Below are 17,680 nucleotides of genomic sequence, written 5' to 3' on the forward strand. Positions count from 1 at the left end.
AAAATATTAAATGCTCCTCTCATCTGCCACAAGCAAGAAGATAGTTAGACATATACAATAAGAACGTAATAATACATATCAGATAATAGAAATATATCTTGCATATTGAATTGAGAATTGAACAATATTAACAAGGACAAGGTCAAAAATGTGGAAGGCTTTTACCTTTGCCCTTCTGTCGAACCAACGCTTGACCACTTCTTGGTGTTTAGCAAAATTATCTATGGCGCTGTCTCTCTTTTCTTCCAAATACAGCAGTTGGGACAACCTGGCCTCTACAGCGTTATCGATTCCCAGACATTCCTTCATGAATTGCAAGGCTGGCATTCTCAATTGTATGGGAAAGATGGGGTCGAGGCCATATACCAAATGGTATGGCGAAGTTCCGATGGCAGACTTACATCTAGTGCGGTCTGCCCAAAGGGCAAATCGGAGTTGGGTGTGCCAATCTTTCGGATTCTTGTCCAGAAGTTTTTTAATTACTTGCAGCAAGTTTTTGTTAGTGGATTCCGCCAAACCGTTACCTTGGGAAATATAGTTAGATGAAAACTTTAACGTTATCCCAAAATCAAAGGCCCAATTAGAAAATTTTAATGATGCAAATGCAAAACCGTTATCACAAACTAAAGCATGAGGACAACCAAAGCGTGTAATAATGTTTTCTTCTAAAAATTTAATAACAGCATCAGCATTGCCTTGCTTTAAGGATTGAGCTTCAAACCACCTCGTACAATAATCAGAAGCGGTTAGAATGTACCTGTGTTGTGCAGAGGAGGGTGGGTTGACATATTTTGTTACTGCTCCCTCCAAAGATAATGTATCAACATAAGCCACAACAATCAATTGGTTCTCACCTTCAGTCTTAATGTAGAGATTACTATCCACAATGACTCTTTTGAAGCCTTGTTGTTGGAGATATTTGTCAAGTTTTGAATGCCAAGATTTGGGAACTTGCTATAGCCCATAAAGTGATTTTTTCAGATTGTATACTTAATCCTCATTTTTTGGTAATATAAATCTTTTAGGATATTCAATGTATATTTCATCCTCTAAATTGCCATTTTGAACGGTTGACTTGACATCCATTTGATAGATTTTGAAGTTCTTGAAACAAGCAAATGCTAAGACGATTGTGATAGCTTCTAATCCTGCAACAGAAGCAAAAGTTTCTTTAAAATGAACACAGTCAACTTGAGCATATCCTTTACAAACTAACCTTGCTTTGTTCTTCACTACTTAACCATCTTCATTTAGTTTATTCCTAAAGACCCACTTGGTACCTATCACATTCTTATCTTTTGGTCTTGGAACAAGTTCCCATGTCTCATTTTTTTCTATTCGATTCAACTCTTCTTCCATGGCATGGATCTAGTGCTTGTCTTCTCTAGTTTCTACAAAGTCCTTAGGCTCTATCTTGGATAGCAAGGAGAAATTTGCATGTTCTGATGTACTTGCTAATCTTCTTCTAGTTTGTATCCCATTGTCTTTACCACTAAGAATTAGATTTTGTGAATGATGCTTCTAAAAAAATCTAGATGGTGTCTTTGTATTTCTTCATCCTATTCCTTATTTTCCAATTTCTTCCTGGCAGATTGAGTCTTCACATTCTTCTTCCTTGGAGGTTGAGTCTTCTACATGATCATTTGCTTGTATTTTCTCCTCTTGATGTCTTTCTACATCCACTCTTACATTGACACTTTTTACAATCTTTTGCAACCGTTTATTATAATATATATAAGTCTTGCTTCTTGAAGAATAGCCAAGGAAGTAGCCTTCGGCAGATCTGGTGCTGAATTTTCTCAAATCCTCAACATCTCTTCTTATGTAACACTTTTTCAAATTTGTTTTAATTATTTCGCTATCGCTGGTCTTCCCTTCGATAGTTCATAAGGTGTCTTACTCTCGCTATTGTTGACTATGATTTGCTCTTTGTTTAGAATATAGACAACTCTATTAATCTCTTTTCTCTAAAAATTATCTAGTAGCATAGATTCATTCAATATTGTTCTAGCTATCTCTTGCACTATTTGATTCTTTCTTTCTACAACTCCATTTTGTTGTGGAGTTCTTGCAATTGAAAATTGTCTTTTTACAACATGATGTTCACAAAAATATTCAAATTCATTTGAGGTATACTCACCTCCTTGATCTGATCTCGATCTGATCTCAAACACTTGATCTTCAACCCAGTTTCATTTTCAAGCAAGGCCTTGAAAGTTTTGAACTTCTTGAATGCTTCAGATTTTTCTTTTAGGAAGGTAACCCATGTCATTCTTGAGTAATCATGAATAAGCTACATGAAATAACTTTCACCTTGTAAACTTTATGTCCTTGTTGGCCCATAGAGGTCTGTACGAACAAGTTTTAAATTGGTAAAAGTTGCATTATATTGTTTCACCCCCTTCCCACCTTTCAGTATAATCGTGTTCTCATCATAGTTAGCCTTTGTGCAAACCATGTTGCACTTTCGCAAATCTGATGAACTTGTAAACTATTTGCCATTTGAAACTTAGCCACTTTTCTTCTTCCTTTCATTTTTTCTCTTTACTGCTTTCTCCTTCTTTGCATGCTTAGACTTCCTTCGAACTTGCAAATCTTGTTAGCTTATCACACTTTTAAGAAAGTAGCAAACTTTTAGAACTTTGTCACACTTTTATCTAGTTCGCAAACTTGTGAACCTTGTGACACATTAAATTGGTTGCCATTCTCTTCACTCTCTCTACTTGTCAGAATTTTGGACTTCTTGCAAACTAGCAAACTATGTTGCACTTTCACCAAGTTTGTGTACTCACAAACTTTCTGCCATTGATAACCTTGTCATCTTTTCACTAAGTTTGCAAATTGGTGTACTTGGCAAGGTTCATAATTGAGCTACTCAACTTGTTCTTATGTAGTGTCAAGGCTTTTGCTTGGTTTTGAACCAAGTCAACAATTTGGCCGGTTTTTGAATCTTCAATATCATCTACACATGACTTAGTCCTTTCATTATTCTTCGTTCCATCCTTTATGTTAGCAATTGCAAGAGCTTTGGAAATCACCAAATATCCCCCTTAGCCAATTTTATCTCTATTCCTTATGTTGGAGCTTTTCTGAATTGTTGAAGTTGTTGGAGGTTCAAGCAGTTCTTCAATCTCCAAAAGATTCACCATCCTTGCAAATGAATAAAACACAAGGAAAACCTAGGCAATTTTTTGGATTCTCTGCAACATTGGACGAATTATTAGAGGCATCAGAGCAACAACATGATAGGTGAAAGCACGATTTTGACAAGAGAAAGATCATTGGAACTATTTCTGATTGGTTATTAGGGGTAAGCTAACAGAAATTCACTATCAAACAAGGGCAATCATAGCCAAATCTGTAAAATTTTGGGGCCTGCGAAGTTCGGCTCTAACACATTCTTCATCTAGGCTTTGCTATTTCCATGTGTTATGTTTTCTTCAAGATCAAATTGGCCATTGATAGTGATACAACTCCAAAGATCTTTATTTTAATCTTTGGATAGTATTCTTGTCAATGTTTTAGCTGTCAAAACAAAGAGGTCAAGTTTGCTTACATATTTTATACTTATGCAAAACCCCAAAGAATATATTTCACAATTTTCATATTAACAGACTTGTTTTTATTTTAGATTTTAGAGTAAATTAAATTACAGAGCTTCCCCTATGAATTTGAAGTTAGGATTTCCTCATTGATTTGTTTTGTGTTCTATGCAAGACAAATTAAAACACCAACACTATTCCAAGGTCCTAACATTTTAATCAGCACGTTCTTTTTCAATGTTTAAACTGGCATATATCATGTTATGATGTGCTTTATGAAACAAAACAAATGTTTATGCATATCATATTTCCACAAAATGGCCGTATAATGATGTTTCAAATTTTGTAAACAAGGTCCATTGCTATGTTTCCATCTATGCTTATGTTTCTGTATGCATAGTAGATGGGAGTAATAAAGAGGTTTTCATGATATACTTTGTGTTGTTGATTGGCAAGGGGCATGGTTGTATCTTGAGAATTATTTGCAGTTGTATGGAGCCATAGATAAGAGAACTTGATTCCCAGTTGAGAACAATGATGAACATCAAGCGACATTGACCATAATATTTGTAGAGTTATACAAGCAGTTGGGTGGATCATATCACTTCGTTCACTATGCACAAGCATGTTTAAACCATCATATTCCCTTAGTGTTTATGTAAGTTTCATTGTATCCTAAGACTTTCCTTTAATGGATCTTTATGTGTGTATTAGATATAATAGTGGCAATCCATGATATAGAATACCCTCATAGATAGGGTGTTATTAAGGGAGAGATGTTGGGAGAGTAGCACATAGGTCACCAAATAGCAATGAAGTACTCCAAATCATAGATAAAAAATGCCTAAAACTCACAAAACTCACAAGTCAAAATGGTTTGCAAGTTACTTATAGAATAACTCAATGGTGAGTTACTGGTGAAAACATGTCAATATCTCTTGAAATGTAGAGAAAAACTTGGCTACATTGCAATAAGTCTATTTGCAAAGTAAACCTTATTTTTACCATTTTCTGAATATGTTTTTTCGAGCATTTGGGCACATTCCATAAAGGTTCACATGGTCTTAAAAATCTTAATTTGGGCTTGGCAATGGGGGCACTGCCCCTCAATCTTGTATATGTCACAAGAAACATGCCAGGGGTGCTACCCCTAGACCTCAGAAGGGGCATTGCGCCTTGTTCCCCGTGAGGGGTGCTGCCTCTCAATCCCACTGTGGCTGCCACCGCCAAGGCCCCCCACCTAGTTCAAAAATGCAAAATTTAAAAATTGTTTTGGTCCCATGTTTTTCACATGAAATTTGTCAAATATTAATACAGGTATTGTGTAATTTATGATCATGACACTGTTGTGAATTGGACTCTTTTTTTCTTATATATAAATGAAAGGAAACTACTTATGACATTTGTAAACTCATTTTTATGCATGTTTTTTAAAATTATTTTACAAATTTGTGTTTTTAAATGTCTGAAAAATTTGCTGAGTTTGGCCTTGACTTTTTGCCGAGCCTGGGTTTTTGAAATTGTTTGAAACAGCCAAATTATTGCTTAGTCCAAATTTTTTCAACTATGCTTGCAATAATGTATGATAGATCTTCCACATTTCCCATCTATCCTGGGAAATCTCCTTAGATTTGGAAAAGTACAATACCTGCTATATAGACCATAAAAATAACTTAGGAAAAGTCAAATACCTGCTAAAACAGTTGCCAAAAGATTCTTTTTTTATTTCTTATTTGTAAATGGCAGTGTATTAGCTATCTAGAGATCACAAATACCATGACAGTGATTAAACTTGAAGTTAGTTTAGGTAAGCCCCTGTGTATCCAAAATCTATTGGAATCTCACTGATGAGGACTGCTTTCTGACAGTGTATTTACATACCTTTCAAAGAATTGATTCTCTCAAGTTAATTTGAATTTGACCGTCCCTTTTGGCATGGACAGTGTTTCCTCACAATTTCTTTGAGCTTGTTGTCCAAGATTTAGAAAGTTTAAAAGCAAAATGTTTAATATTTCGGATAACTCAACTCTACACTTTGTAAATGTAATCATTTTTTGTTGGTCCTGTTTAAATGCGATGCCTGTCTTACTTTAAAGTGCATAATTAAGAACATCTTTCACCATTTTCCTGATTTTGAAAATCTTCTGTAGCTTCAACAAGATTCAAAGTCTGCCTATCTATTTGGTTTAGGAGATGTTAAAATAACAATGGGCATACATCCCTCATTAGCCATATTACTTGTAAAGTAACCTCATTTTTATTTAACTACTATTTGAAGTAAATAAATAAGTAGGTTTGTGGGATAACTATTGATTTTTTGTTGCTTCAGGTGGTATTAGATTCGGACAAGAAAGAATTTTGTGGTTTTAGCAGATTAGATCACAATGCAAAGTTTTATACTTCTGTGAGTGACATCCAAGCCTATTCCACTACTTTTATGATGTGAACATTTATTTGTTTGCATTTTTATTGTAATGAGAAAATGCCTGAAAGTTGTTTAATCAATTTTTTTGTGACTGAATGCTTGTAAACTAATGGAACTTCTCAAATTTATATCTCTCTCAGTGTTACATGTGAAAATGACATGTTGAGAAAAATGTATCAGGTAAATGCTTTAAAATCTGTGTTCTTTACCTGAGTATGGTTTGTTTGCATTTCCTTTAATTTCAAATAACCATCATTCCATTTTATTAGTTTTACTACAAGAAAAAAGGTGTGCCATGAGAGTCTTCTGGTGTCTTTCTTATTATATTTCTGTAAACAAGATATTATAAAGGGGTAATGATTTTAATAGTACGAGCATATTTACTTACTTTGAAAGTTGTTTGTTTCACAGGGAAACATTTTCCTAAAACCAAATGCTATTGTTTCACTCCCTAAAATGTGGTCTTTCTTGTCTTGTGAAATACCAGCAGGATACAAGCATTAACTTAGGAACATGGAGTAAAAAGAAAGCGAACAATTTTAACAAAGGTTTTCATTGTCCCAGGGATTGAACCCTATGCGATGGATGGGTCATAATGACAGCTTTATCAACTTGGGGTCAAATGGAAAAGCACATATAGTATACAGATCTAGGGGTTGGATTAAGTGTAGTACAATATATATCACTAAAGTTACTTGCAAAACAAATGAAGGTTACAAAATGAAATATACCACAAAAGTCACTAATGGCCCCAATTAGCAGCCAATCCAATATTTTACCAATGTTTCTCCAAATTTCTAGGACTGGGGATGTAATATGCTGCCCTGTTTTGCTTTGAGTTTTTATTTTGTTTGTTTTTCATTTGTTTTTGCAATGGTTTTTGTAAATGTATTCAAATCTATGTTCAAATGCTCAAGGTATATTTATTTGTCTTTAAATTCTAATTGTATATATATTGCTTCAATGAATATTGCTGATTATACTTTCTTTTGTGCAGGTGGCTGTGATAGAACATTAATAAATTTCGATATCTTATCACTCATCCATCAATTGGTATATATATGATGATATTGTTTGATCAAGTGTTAACTTGATCAGACATGTCTTTTAGACATGGCTGATCAAGGTAACACTTGATCGTGCCTCTTGATAACAAATATGATCATACCGATATGAATCGATGTTAGCGCATAACAAATACCAATCGGTTTAATACAGATAATGCTCGATACTAATCGGTGCTTAAATACCTTTTGTTATCCAACCCGATACCAATCGGGATGTTAGGAGTATTTACATTGTTGCATAGTTATTATACACGATAACCCGATCAAGTCTAATACGATCTCTTCATGATTGTGAATGGTAATTAAGCAGAAGTATATCAATATGATCACGTGCTCGATCATTCGAGAAAATACATATCGGTATATGCAGACCGATCATGAAATGTATTTGCAATTACAAGAAATCTGAATGAAGATTACAAAGGATATATATAAATGAAGTCTATCATTATTCATCTATGAGATAGATGATTGAATGAGAGACAAGCTATCATGTTTCAACACTCCCTCTTAGCTAGGGAAGATAAATGAATGGCAACATATTAGTATATAGCATCACATTTCTCATGATGACAATAATCTCATAATCTCGTAATACAAAGAATCACATCACCTAAGCACGTGACATGAAGTATCACCTAACACGTGATATGAGGAATCATATCACCTAAGCATGTGACATAGATATCACCTAACACGTGATATCAGTATCACATAGCGTGTGATACCAAGGATATAAATGCAAGAGAATAATTTGATTCTCATTATATCCAAGTTGTGGCATGTGCACTTGACATCTCATAATGTCTTACCACAACATATCATGGCACATCCATGATATGCAAGACATCATCACACATGACATCCTATTTGACCATTATAAGATCATCACCTTATAATGTCTCATACAAGTGTCCATTATCTAGGAGATTGTCCCCTCTTAGAAATGTACACAGGGGGTGGAGCCCATAAAAGTCATAACACAACAAAGAAGTTTACACATTAAATATATATAAGTACAAATTACAAAGCAAATTACAATTCAATCATACCAAGACCTTTCTTGAAGTGCTCAACTTTCGCCCTGGAAAGTGGTTTGGTAAGTATGTCTTCTATCTAATCTCCAGTACTAATATATTCCAACTGTATCACATTCCTGTCCACCATGTCTCGTACATAATGATAAGGAATTTCTATATGTTTGGATCTATCATGAAATATAAGATTCACTGAGAGTTTTATACAACTCTGATTGTCACAATGAATAATAGTAGGTTTCATTGGTTCATCGAATAATCCCACAAGCAACTTCCTGAGCCATACTCCCTCTTGAGCAGCCATGGAAGCTGCAATGTATTCGGCCTCAGTGGAACTCTGTGCTACTGACGACTGTTTTCTGCTAATCCAAGATATCATAGCTGAACCCAAACTGAAGCAGCATCCTTAGGTGCTTTTCCTGTCAGTCACACTTCCAGCCCAATCTGAATTTGTGAATCCATGAAGATCCAAATTAACTTTCTCATACTTACGACCAAGATTGAGAGTACCTTGAAGGTATCTCATGATGTGTTTTACTGCTACCAGGTGTATCTCCTTTGGTTCACACATAAACTGTCTCAAAGCATTTACTGCATAACAGATATCTGGCCTCGTATTTACCAGGTACATCAAGGATCCAATCATTTGCCTATAGAGAGTAGGATCTGTTGGTTGTGAATCTGCTGTTGCTTCCTTAAGTTTATGAAGGTTTGTTTCCATAGGAGATTTCATAGGTCTCCAGTTTAACATCCCAAATTTCTTCAACATGTCCAAGGTATATTTACCCTGATTTAGTACAATGCTATCAAAATTCTGCCAGACTTCCAATCCAAGGAAATAATGAAGAAGACCCAAGTCCTTCATATCAAATTCTTTAGCAAGGTCTTTCTTACATTGATCTATGAGATGATCTTCTCCTGTGATTAATAAATCATCAACATATAAGATCAATATTAACATATCACCTTTGTTTTTCTTAAAATAGAGAAATGGGTCCGCATCGTTTTTTGAGAAGGCTAATCTTGTGAGATAACTGTCAATTCTGTCATACCAAGCCCTGGGAGCCTATTTAAGTCCATATAGGGCTTTCTTGAGTTTGCACACATGAGACTCTGCATTATGTATCTCAAATCCTTCAGGTTGCTCTAGGTAGACCTCTTCCTCAATTTTTCCATTCAGGAATGTTGTCTTTACATCCATCTGATGTACTTTCCATCCTTTTGCTGCTGCAATGGCTAAGACTGCTCTGACTAAGGTATATCTGGCAACAGGTGCAAAGGTTTCCTCATAATCAATCCCTTCCTTTTGTGAGAACCCTCTGGCTACAAATCTGACTTTGTGTTTTTCAATGCTGTCGTCTGCAGCATGCTTGATTTTGAAGAGCCATTTGGATGAAACCACAAATTTTCCTGTTGGCCTTGGAACAATCTCCCAAACATCATTTTTCACAATGGACTGATATTCCTCTGACATGGCATCCTTCCATACTTGATGTTTAAGTGCATCTGATATATTAGTAGGTTCGGATTTGGAGAGATCATTTATAAGGGCAACATAATTAGTAAATCTGTTAGGCCTTTTACTTTCTCTGAAGGTTCCTGAGGCAGCTACATATTTCTAAGCCTCTTCTACTGTTTTGGTGGCCCAGAGTGGTCTTTTCTTGGGATTTTCTCTAGGTGAGTTTTGGGCTTCATCCTCATTCTCCTCAAGATTCTCACTCTGAAACTCAGGAGCAGGATCCTCTTCTAGGTTAGGATTTTGTAGGCCTTGGAAGTTTCACTATACCCAACAAAAATTCCTCTTTTCCTTGAGGGCTCTAATTTTGTTCTTTTCTCCTTAGGTACATGGATATAGACAGGGCACCCAAATATCCTGAAATGACTGATATCTGGCTTTGATCCAGTGAAGATTTCCTCAGGAGTTTTGTCTTCAATGTGGGAATGAGGACATCTATTCTGTATATACACGGCAGTGTTTGAGGCCTCTGCCCAGAGATGGGTATCAAGATTTTGATCAAGAAGCATGGCTTTGGCTGCTTCTACAATTGTCCTATTCTTCCTTTCAGCTACCCCATTTTGTTGAGGGTTGTAAGGAATAGTGAACTCCCTCTTAATCCCAACATTTTTGCAAAAATCCCTGAATAGATCTGAAGTATATTCCCTCCCATTGTCAGTTCTTAAGGTCTTAATTTTCTTTCCCAAGGAGTTTTTAGTGAGGGATTTAAATTCTTTAAACCTTCTAAGGATCTCTTCTGATTCTTTACATTTCAAGAAGTAGATCCAAGTCTTCTTGGAGTAGTCATCAACAAATATTACATAATACAAAAATCCTCCTAAAGAGGGTACAAACATAGGTCCACATAAATCAGAGTGGACTAATTCTAAAACATTGCTAGTTTTTCTAGTACTATTTTGAAAAGAGCCCTTATTATTTTTACCTAGGGCACATCCCTTGCATGCACCTAAATGATACTATTTCAACTTAGGTAAACCTGTGACAAGATTCTTCATAGATGATAAGGCACGAAAGTTCAGGTGACCTAATCTTCTATGCCAAATTTCATTTGCATCTGCAACTTCATGAATTAGGGCTAGATTAGGTTTTGTACATAGCTCGTACAAGTAACCTTGCCTCTGACCTATAGTCTTGGCTTTCTTGATGGATGAATTCTTTGGCCAAGCCAACACTTTGTTATCCATCAAGGTCACTCTATACCCATTATCCTCAAGTGCTGAAATGGAGACCAGGTTCCTCTTGATGCTTGGGAAGTATAGTACTCCTGTGAGCTGCAAAGATAGGCCTGACTTCAATTTTATGGTGCAGGTTCCAATTCCTTTGATTGGATGTGCAGAATCATCCCCAATTGTTACCTCTTCATCAGTTTCTTCCGCCATGGAATCCAACACTTCTCTAAACCTAGTAATATGTCTAGATGAGCCACTGTCAATCACCCATGAATTTGTTTAATTTGATACTTTGTTAGAGAGTGCTGAATAAAACATATATTTCTCAGAATCATTCTCTCCTCTAGTCTTTCCTATTTTGGCAAATGTAGCTTGTTGTTTGGACCTTTTAGGGCATTTAGCTACATAGTGTCCAAACTGGTCGCATCTGAAACACCGAATGTGGGAGAGATCTTTCTTGGAGGTGTTCTTGCTCTGATGACTTTTCCTTTTCTTAAATTGCTTCTTTTTACCCTTCTTATGAGTGCTAGCATTAAGCACTTGAAGGTCTTCATCTATAGATTTGTGGTTGAACCCTTTCTTGGCTTGCCTAAATTCCTCTTGGAGATAGACTGCTCTTAATCGATCAAACTTCGGGAATTTAGATCTAGCACTGATTCCTTGTACAAAGGTTTCCCAGGTGCTTGGTAAACCATCTAGAGCAATTAGGGTTAATTCCCTGCTTTCAATCTCATACCCAAGAGTGGAGAGTTGACCCCTAAGGTTGAGATTCTCATAAAGTAGGCATTGATGGATTCACCCTTGTTCATATTGATGTGGTTGATCTGCCTTTTCAGTGCTAAAGTTCTGCTAGAGTTACTTATCTCATAAGTACTCTCAAGAGATTTGAACATCTGATATTTCTCTTTAAGTACCAACATAATTCTGAATTTCCATGAGACAAAGTTATTTCCTCCATCGAGTCTATCTTCAAATCTAACAGCACTGGCCATGGAGAAAAATGTGATGTAATATACTTTGGTTTGAACTTTACAAATTTGAATGCCTCAGGTTCGATCTAACGTGGCTTTGATACCATGTAAATGTATTCAAATCTATGTTCAAATATATTTATTTGTCTTTAAATTCTAATTGTATATATATTGCTTCAATGAATATTGCTGATTATACTTTCTTTTGTGCAGGTGGCTGTGATAGATATCTTATCACTCATCCATCGATTGGTATATATATGATGATATTGTTTGATCAAGTGTTAACTTGATCGGACATGTCTTTTAGACATGGCCGATCAACGTAACACTTGATCGTGCCTCTTGATAACAAATATGATCATACAGATATGAATCGGTGTTAGCGCATAACAAATACCAATCGGTTTAATACAGATAATGCCCGATAGTAATCGGTGCTTAAATACCTTTTGTTATCCAACCCAATACCAATCGGGATGTTAGGAGTATTTACATTTTTGCATGGTTATTTTACACGATAACCCGATCAAGTCTAATACGATCTCTTCATGATCGTGAATGGTAATTAGGCAGAAGTAGATCAATATGATCATGTGCTTGATCATTCAAGAAAATACATATCGGTATATGCAGACCGATCATGAAATGTATTTGCAATTACAAGAAATCTGAATGAAGATTACAAAGGATATATATAAATGAAGTCTATCATTATTCATCGATGAGATAGATGATTGAATGAGAGGCTTCATTTATCTCTCATTCAATCATTTATCTTAATGAAGCTATCATGTTTCAACAGTTTTGAATGATAAATAAAATGCAGAAAATAAAGATAGTTGCAGCAAATAACAACTCAAAAAATTGACAATATTTAGAGATACACAAGGCTGAAAATTTTAAATTTAATTTCTGATCTGAATATACAAATTTCTCCAAAGTAAGAGCAACCCAGTTCATAAAGTAGCATTACATAAGTATTTCCAACATACCCACAAAATGTGGCAATGAAATGGCTTGAGCTGCTCACAAAATATGCAAATGCAAACCGGCACTCCCAAAAACTTATTTAGTGCCAATGACGTTCTTGTCCTTAGGTCTTGGGTTCCCAAGTTTCATTTTTCTCGATTTGATCCAATTCCTCTTTCATAGCCTTTATCCAATACTTGTCTTCACTTGCTTTTTTAAAGCCCTTTGGTTCTATTTCGGAGATTAAGCAAAAACTTGCATGTTCTGTTGCATTATTAAATCTCCTTGTTTGAATTTTTGTATCTTTGTCCCCAATAATTAAGTCTTTAAATGATTGTCTTGGACAAATTTGGATGGAGTTTTAGGTGGTGCTCTTGATTGTTTCTTTGGGTTCTCTTGTTCAATTGTCTCTTTCTCAGTTTATGTTTTTCCATTGTCGAGACTAAGAGTCCCCTTTCCTTTTATATCTTTCTTAGTGTTGTCTCCAAATTTTGCTGTCCCTTTATCTGCTTGTTTGAGATTAATGAATTTACTTTTGTCAACTATCATATGCCTTGAGCAACTGCTATCAGCATACCATCTATCTCTTTTGTTTCGTGTGTGTAGAATTGTTTGAAGAAACATGGACTCTTCCTTCTCTTCTTTCTCCCGCTTCTTAGTCTTCCAAACCTTAGTTGACTCATCCTTTTGTCAGGAACATTCTCTTTCTTGTTTTGTCTCAGAGGCTCCAGCAAAGATAGTTCTGCAAAAATGTGTTGTGTTCAAAATTGTTGCACTTGTAGCATATAATGTTATAATCCATTAAAGGAGCAGATGAATTATAATTAGTTTTGGTGAAACTAGGATTATCCCTTGCACGAATTCAACAATCTGCTGCTTTGTGACCAAAATGCTTGCATGAAAAACAATACCCATTAAAGGAAGATGGAAGTTGTTTATGTATGTCTATCTTTAGACTTTGATGAAAGGGCCTCTTGAAGATGTCCTCGTTTTCTTTTGGAGGTGGATTATTTTTTTGTGGGATTTTATTCTCCTCCTTGATCTTCTCCACGTTGTCATTTTTGGTGGAATATATAAGAACCTTGATGTAGCTTTTTGGCTTTTTAACATTTTCCTTCAGTAGTGGATCCAGCTCCTTAGAACTTGTAGCCTCCTTTGATTTGTTATGATCTTCAACAAAACGGAGACTAGTCTTAACAAATGTTGACCTTTGTGAATTGATGATGTCATCCAATATTTTGTTGCTTTTGTCAAACTTAAAGCTTCACTTATTGATCAATAGATTTTTCCAATTCCATTCTTAAGGAGACAAATTCAAGCGCCAATTTCTCACAATCGGATTCTTTTGCCTTAAGCTGATCCCTTATAACCCCCTCAATCTGTTTTGCCTCTTCTAATTGAACTTTCAAATCTTCAGTCATTTAATCTGATTTTTCTTGAACTTCACAAACTTCTTGATTTCATACCTTCCGTTTTGAAATTCTTTTCTTGAGCTTCTTGTTTTCTCTGTAAGCATAGTGGAGTTCTTCCTCAAGTTCTACTTCTCTTCTTAATTGCACATCTCCTTTTCTCCTTCCTCATCGTTTTCATCATTTTCTACTTCCATTGCCATGAAGAGTATTTCTTCTCTATCACTACTTAGAGCTATCATTCTTCTTTGAATATAAACTCTTGTATTTTTGAGAGTTCTTCTTTTTATATTGATCATTGTAATGTCCCCACTTTGAAATATAATTCAATAATAAATGATAATAATAAAATTTAAAATACAAAAGAATAAAAAAGTAAAAATTAGATTAAAATATAAAGGAATATAATTAAAATTTGATTAAAGTTAATGAATAGTCAAAAGGCATGAAATGATAAGTTATGACTCCCCCAAATAGGAGGTATAAAAGGGAGAAGAGAACTCATTTGAAGGGGGGATAATTTGGGGAATCAGAAGTGCAGATCTGATTGTAAAAGGTTGTGTCCCTTTCAAAAAGCAGAAATAATGAAAAGAGATGCACTCTTTCAAAGGGTGCTAATGGTGAAAGGGTGTGTCTCTTGCCAAAGGGCATACATGATGAAGAGGTGTGACCTCTCCCTCACATTGAGAGATATAAAGGAAAGTAATCAAAGCATCCAGTGACATCACCATCGATCAGATCAGTACTGCTATTAAGTTACAGGCAGTAACATCCTTGTTCTTGGTGGTATGCATGGGGTGTGCTTAATATGTATACTTAGTATATGAAGCCTGATAATGTGTTATGCAGAACTTAATAGTAATATTAATATAGACTGCAATATGTATGACAGTCATACTTAAATTCATATACATTAAAGTTAGTGTACTCATAGCCATAGTTGGAAAACTCGGACTCGCCGCAGACTTGGCAGCCCAAAAATTGGACTCGAACTTGGACTCAGAAAAAACTTGGGAAAAGACTCGGCAAAAAAGAAAACTGTAGTTTTACAAAAAAGAAAAAATAAATTAATGCATTTAGAGAACATAAGAGCCATAATTGAAACATTACACATGTCATATGATCTCCAAACACTCAATATTTGAAATTTCATCATTCATGCTGATAGTTTCAAACTTTAAAATGTACAACAGAAGCATAAGTTTATAAATGTTTACAAAATTATATATAATGATATGTCCAAATGTTAAAAACAACAAACTAAAAACACAACATATTCCTATTTTTAACAATAACAAATGTCAAAAGTGAGGAAAAGTGAAAAAAAATGTTTTAACCTTGACTGGGCGTTCTCAGCAAGCAGCAAGAGTCCTGAACCAAGACTCGGGAGTCCTGACACTAGACTCGTGAGAGTCCTTAGCACATACTTGGGAGTCTTTGTCCCAGACTCTCTCGGACTCAACTCGTGAGTCCGTGGCAAGTCGACTCTGCCCACCAACGGACTCGAGAGTCTTGGAGAGGCCGCAAAGTCCTCAAACTATGCTCATAGCCCATTCCTTAATCATTCTCTAATGCCTTCATGAGGATAGGTTAGTTTGTGTAGGGAGAGATAGAGTAATTCCTCACAAGACAGGTAAGTCGTAAGATGGGGTATGGATAGGTGTTTAGGAAACCTTGAGGGAGAAGTCCCAAGATGGGGTATGGACTTGAGTTCCTGAAACCTTGAGGGAGCCTGCTTGTAGATTGATTTCCAAGCGCCCTAGCACAATAATTCACCATCTTTCATTAGATTCAGGGAAGTAATAAGGATAAACCCTAAATATAATTGGTTATTGATTGTATTATGAAGATTTAATTGTTCTCTAATCTCAAATGCTTAATTTAAGGCATAATAATATTAAATGATATATGTTAATTATTGGCAAACTGGCAGCCTCCTAGTAGGGGACATTACAATCATGCTTGTGGTTTTTCTTTTGATGATTCTTTCTTCCTTTCTTCACGTATTTATTAAAATAATATTAATATCTTTTCTATAATGGTCATCTCTTCTATTCTTAGTGGTCATCTTAGTTGTTGACTTATTTAGCTATTTAGCTTCTTAGTCGACTTATTTAGCTTGTGTAGTGCGTTAAGTGAAACCATTGCTTCTTTATTAAAGACGCATAGTTAGCTTTTTATTATTTAGCTTTTTAAGCTTTATTTAATATTTTAAGCTTTCAAGATTTTTAGTTTTCACTTAAAACCTAAGTTACCGGTTCGGGTTCGGATTCGGGTACGGATTCGCGGATTCGGCAAAAAACAAAAATCTTGGGTACGGGTACGGGTTCGTCCGTAGATATATATATATATATATATTTTAATTATATATATATATACCCATATATTATATATATGTTCAATATATACAATCCATACAAAAAGAAAATATACAATGTGACTTCCCATACATAAATGATAAATGATAAATGATAAATCCATAATTATTAATTGCCAATGCCAATAAATATTCATATATTGCAAATGTAATCAGTAAACTAATAACTAAAGTCTAATATCATATTCATAATTTGCAAAAAAGATAATATTCAAGTTTCAAGTCTTTTTTAAAAAGTCATAAAGGGGCGAATTAGAGTTTTACTATAAAAAAACTATTTTAAAAAGTCTTTTTTTATTGTTTTTTTGACCCGTGGCCCTGTTTTTTGGAAACCACGGGCCTGGGTTCACGCGGGTCCTCCTGTGTTCGACCTGGGTTCCACCTGGGTCCTTCCCAAGTGGCCGGGTTCCCTGTGGGTCCTGCGACGCAGGACCCACAGGGAACCCGGCCACCTGGGAAGGACCCTGGAGGAACCCAAGGAGAACCCGGGGAGAACCAGGACTGGGCAAGAATCAGAACCCGAGCCCAAGCCAAAAGGGGAAGAACCGGTAACTTAGCTTAAAACAACTAGTTCAAGATTTAGAACGTTGTCTTGTCATCTCTATATATACGGTTGTATATCGTTGAATAGATCATCCAATTATTTGAGCAATAATTTTTCATGGTATCAGAGCATGATTCAAAATTTTTGGAAAATTTATAATTCTATAATTTCTTATTGAAAATTTTTATTGAAATTTTTCTATTTTTTTCCTCAGCGAATTGGATCCAAGATTTTTTTGCAGGTTCTAGAGTTTCTTGTGATTCTGAGTGCACTTTTCACGAAATTTGGCTAGGGTTTCGCGTTCAGGTTCAAGTGTTTACTGGGCAATTTTTTCTGAGATCGTGTTTTTTTGGGAAGCAACGATTTTCGTGTTTATTTTGCAGGAGGATTTTTACACCAGTTTCCTAATGTGATTTTTCGTTTTTTTTGGTTCAGCGCCCTATTGTTATTTTCCAACGCGGGTTTCTGAGTGGTTATTTTTCAGTCGCATTTTTTTCGGACCCCTGCTATTAGTTCTACGTGATTTTCGCGACTTTTCTTGCGTTTTTTCGTAGTCACACGACGCGATTTTTGCTTTTTTCCTGCGCAACTGTGTTATTTTTGCCTTTTTTTTCGGCTGCAGTTGCACGTTTTGGCAACGTGTTTCCTATG

The 17,680-nt window shown here is 35.4% G+C and overlaps 1 protein-coding gene across 3 annotated transcripts in view; it reads left to right on the plus strand.

Annotated features, from left to right (window-relative positions):
• The window catches only part of LOC131061002 (1,4-alpha-glucan-branching enzyme 1, chloroplastic/amyloplastic), a 244,948-nt gene that overhangs the window by 204,777 nt on the left and 22,491 nt on the right, over window positions 1-17,680 (plus strand). For 2 of the 3 annotated variants that reach the window (XM_057994501.2, XM_057994503.2), the window contains one exon: window positions 5,872-5,946. In XM_057994501.2, the coding sequence (XP_057850484.1) occupies window positions 5,872-5,946 (75 nt within the window). Of the gene's footprint in view, window positions 1-5,871; window positions 5,947-6,107; window positions 6,149-17,680 lie in introns of those variants that run through there. The other variant, XM_057994502.2, reaches the window with a different exon arrangement.

Source organism: Cryptomeria japonica, chromosome 9, assembly GCF_030272615.1.
Source record: "Cryptomeria japonica chromosome 9, Sugi_1.0, whole genome shotgun sequence".
Classification (NCBI taxonomy): Eukaryota; Viridiplantae; Streptophyta; class Pinopsida; order Cupressales; family Cupressaceae; genus Cryptomeria; species Cryptomeria japonica.